Below are 3575 nucleotides of genomic sequence, written 5' to 3'. Positions count from 1 at the left end.
CGTCTTTTTTTATTTACTTGAACTTCACCACAAAACAAGGCTCATGGAGCCACTCATGCGTTTTGGGTTACAGTACTGTATTCTGAAGAAAGATGTTTGTTAGTACGTCTAGAGCGTACAGGTAGATTTTTGAGGAGGAAGATGGTAAATGTTTCATCTTTCTATTTTATTGTTTTTGTATTTATTTTATTTCCTTACGAGGTTCTGCAGGGCGAAAGTGTCCATAGTCCTGGAACTGGTAGTTCGTATTTCACGATAGATGTCTTGGACTTTCAAGTAGATTCTTGTAGTTACGTCTTTCTGCTGTGTGCTTCCTCCAAAATTGTCTGAAAACAACCAGTGGAGTTCTCTATATCCCTGCACTGGTAGTGGGAGTGATACTCAGGGCAATGACACAGGCAAAACTACGAATATGGGTCAATCTATTCACAGAAATAGCACCAGAGTTCTACCACAAAGGAAGCAGAGTTCTCCCACAAAGGAAGCATTCATATAGGGCTAGTGCAGCTGTGGCCATAAAGTATCCGTGTCATGACAAATTTTGGTATATCTGCGATATACATATTTTTTTTGGAACCGGTAAGTAGGAAGTCGAACTACATCGGAAACCACACAATGACTGCCCTCGATACTCCATGAAGATGAGTAACTACGATAAATGTTCCGAATGGATATCATAGATAAACAAATAAAACAAGCTACTTCTCGCCAACAGGGGGCGCTGCTGCAATAAGAATGTAGTCCCAAACGTGACTCAGTCTGTTGGTTCATGACTAGAGTAGTTTCCAATTATTTAACGACCTTATTTTATTTACTAGTTTTACTCAAGATCAGTGCTCTTTAGACACTCAGATTTATCAGTTTTGGGTTAACCAGAAAAACCTATTAACGTTTGTTGCTTGACGTTTGCAGATTTTACTTTTGTTTTTATTTTTTAGGTTTTGCAGGACACCAGAAACTACCACATCTTCAACAACGTTTGTTGCCTGTCGTTTGCAGGGTTTACTGTAACTTTTGTTATTGTATTTTTGTATTTATTTATTTATTTATTTATTTATTTATTTATTTATTATTTGTAGGTTTTACAGTACACCAGAAACTACCACATCTTCAACAACGACCCGAACAGCAGACCAAAGTTCTTCATGAAGCCGGGGAGAGGGAGGGAAGGGACCAAACAGGAGGTGCAGGAGGTGGGACGATTTTCTTTTTATCAGTTATGCATTTTAACACCCCATATAGCATCCTCGTCGAACTACGTTCACCCGGAAGTCACGTCATAGTTTCGAGGTACTGGGTGTTCTCAACGCTGTATAACTAAATGTGAACGTCATTTTGTAGTAAGTCGGTCCACATTGTGCTCCAGAGTGCTTGCTGTGTAGCATTGATGCGTAGAGTACTTAGGACATGATTTTCATGTCGGATACAGGTGATAATCGTAATTGATGTGGTTGACGTTGTCGTGATATATGTCTGCATAAGTTAATGTCTGTATTGGCGCTTTGATAAAAGTATAATAGTTATTCTTTCCATTTGGTTTGGTCAACCTACCTTTACTGAGAGCAACGGCACTATGTAGGAACCGTTTCCGTCCTTCGTTGCCGCAGGTGATGTTGGTAGTTGGAGGCTGTGATGGGTTCTTCCACTACATCTCTAACGTGGACATGTTCGACCCGGAAAACCACATGTGGAGCCCTCTGGCGGAACTACCGGACGCAGAGAAGCGGGACCTGTCGGTGGTGTCCCTGGGAACGGAGGTCTACGTCACAGGTGAGAGGTCACTCAGGTTATGGGGGTCTGCATGGGGGGTTCTGACTACAGGTGGATATGTTTGGCTCGAAGAACTGCATGTGGAGCCCGATGTCGGAACTGCCTGACGCGGAGAAACGTGACCTCTCCGTGGTGCCATAAAGCAAAGGGCACAACCCGCCATACGTGGAAATACGTGCTGTCTACGTGCCAAAACGTGGGCAATCGAACTCGTAGGGAATCCGATGGATTTTCTAGCACGCAAACACGCCGTAGAACTTAACGTGCAGGCAAAACTTTGTGTGCCGTGCGTTGACGTACTCCCTCCCTGCTCTTGCCACGTTTTCAGAAATACGTGCCAGACATGGCCTCCCCCAAAAACGTACGAACAAATTGCACGTACGGCGGGTTGTGCCCTTAGCTTAAGGTACGGAGCTCTGCGTCACAGGCGGCGATGTTTCCTGTGTTTCAGTAGACACCAGTAGTCCAGCAGTACTGGTAGAGTGGACTCACGATTAGGGTTGTCCACTCAGAATCCCTCACAGGCCATAATCTCCAAGCAGAGGTTGGTGGGGAAGATGGTGACATTTTGTCATTTGCCCCGTTTTCTGTCCACACTCCCTATATTTAAAGAGAGCCACACCCGGAACATAAAATAATGATAATACTAGTTATACCGGGTGTATTTTGCAGCCAGTAGATACCCAAAGTGAGGGTAATGGACATATGGGACATATGGAGGAATCCTTTACACATATCCATTAGTGTGGTCTTCCATCTACCTATCACATATTCAGCGTACGAGACTGATATGTTTAAGGCAGCTTGGTGCCTATGGGGTGCAAAAAGATAAAAGTCGACCATCACTCACTCAGTTGTACAGCTCCGGTTAACATCACTTAGCGCCTGTTTAGCTGTCGGATGAATGTGTTTCACATCTCAAGCTGTGTCGGAGACGTTATCTCCGTGTGGTGACATCCAGGAAAGTTTACCGTTCTTATCCTGTCTGTGGTCGTTCCAGAAGGGATGTGTGTTAGCCGTCTTAGATTTAAAAAAAAAACGTGAGCTGCTTAGATCTTCCTTCGCTTCACACAATTTCCAAACAGAGATTGGAACTTGTTAACATCGTCTACTTCTTTTTCGATCCCGTCTTACGTACCTCTTCTGGCAAGTTATTCACCCTTAGTTCTTTTCCAGCGTCCCGAGAAGTCATGTAGAGACTGCTGTGAAGTAGTAGTATGGAAGAAATTTTGTGCAACGAGGCAGCTGCGTGAACTCACGTAGTCAGCTAAACGTCCTGTCAAACTTTGGAGGAGTGTGGTTACCCTTTTGTTTGGCAAGCCCGTAAGTCAACAGATCCAAACATATCCCACCTAATTTCTGCAATCCACCAACGACTGAATGATATTTATTTCCAGAATTTTCTAACCAACATTCATAATGATAATAAAGGTTTACGTGCGAAAAACAAACTCCGAACGTACAGACTACTGAAATCCACATACAATGAAGAGCAGTATTTGAAAATCACAAACATTCGGCATAGAACTACCATTGCCAAACTAAGAATCAGTTGCCACCGACTGCGAATTGAATCGGGAAGGCACAGCCGCACTCCTCTAGAACAAAGAATCTGCCAATTTTGTACCTCAAACATGGTAGAAGATGAAGTGCACTTCACTGTTGATTGCGATATGTATGCGAATGATAGAAATACTCTATTTAGTTATATAGAAAGTAGATTCCCTCATTTTAGACACATGAGTAGCACTGACAAGTTTATATTTCTCATGCGTTTTGACAAACCGACAATAGCGAAACCCATA

The 3575-nt window shown here is 43.1% G+C and overlaps 1 protein-coding gene across 4 annotated transcripts in view; it reads left to right on the top strand.

Moving 5' to 3' along the window:
* LOC118430466 (kelch-like protein 21) overlaps positions 1-3575 on the top strand; it is a 29956-nt gene that overhangs the window by 20123 nt on the left and 6258 nt on the right. For all 4 annotated transcript variants that reach the window (XM_035841345.1, XM_035841346.1, XM_035841347.1 and 1 more), the window contains exons 5-6: positions 1080-1193; positions 1608-1770. In XM_035841345.1, coding sequence (XP_035697238.1) covers positions 1080-1193; positions 1608-1770 — 277 coding nt within the window. The remainder of the gene's footprint in view (positions 1-1079; positions 1194-1607; positions 1771-3575) is intronic.

Source organism: Branchiostoma floridae, chromosome 14, assembly GCF_000003815.2.
Source record: "Branchiostoma floridae strain S238N-H82 chromosome 14, Bfl_VNyyK, whole genome shotgun sequence".
In the NCBI taxonomy this organism is placed as follows: domain Eukaryota; kingdom Metazoa; phylum Chordata; class Leptocardii; order Amphioxiformes; family Branchiostomatidae; genus Branchiostoma; species Branchiostoma floridae.
This window is presented reverse-complemented; position numbering and strand designations above follow the sequence as displayed.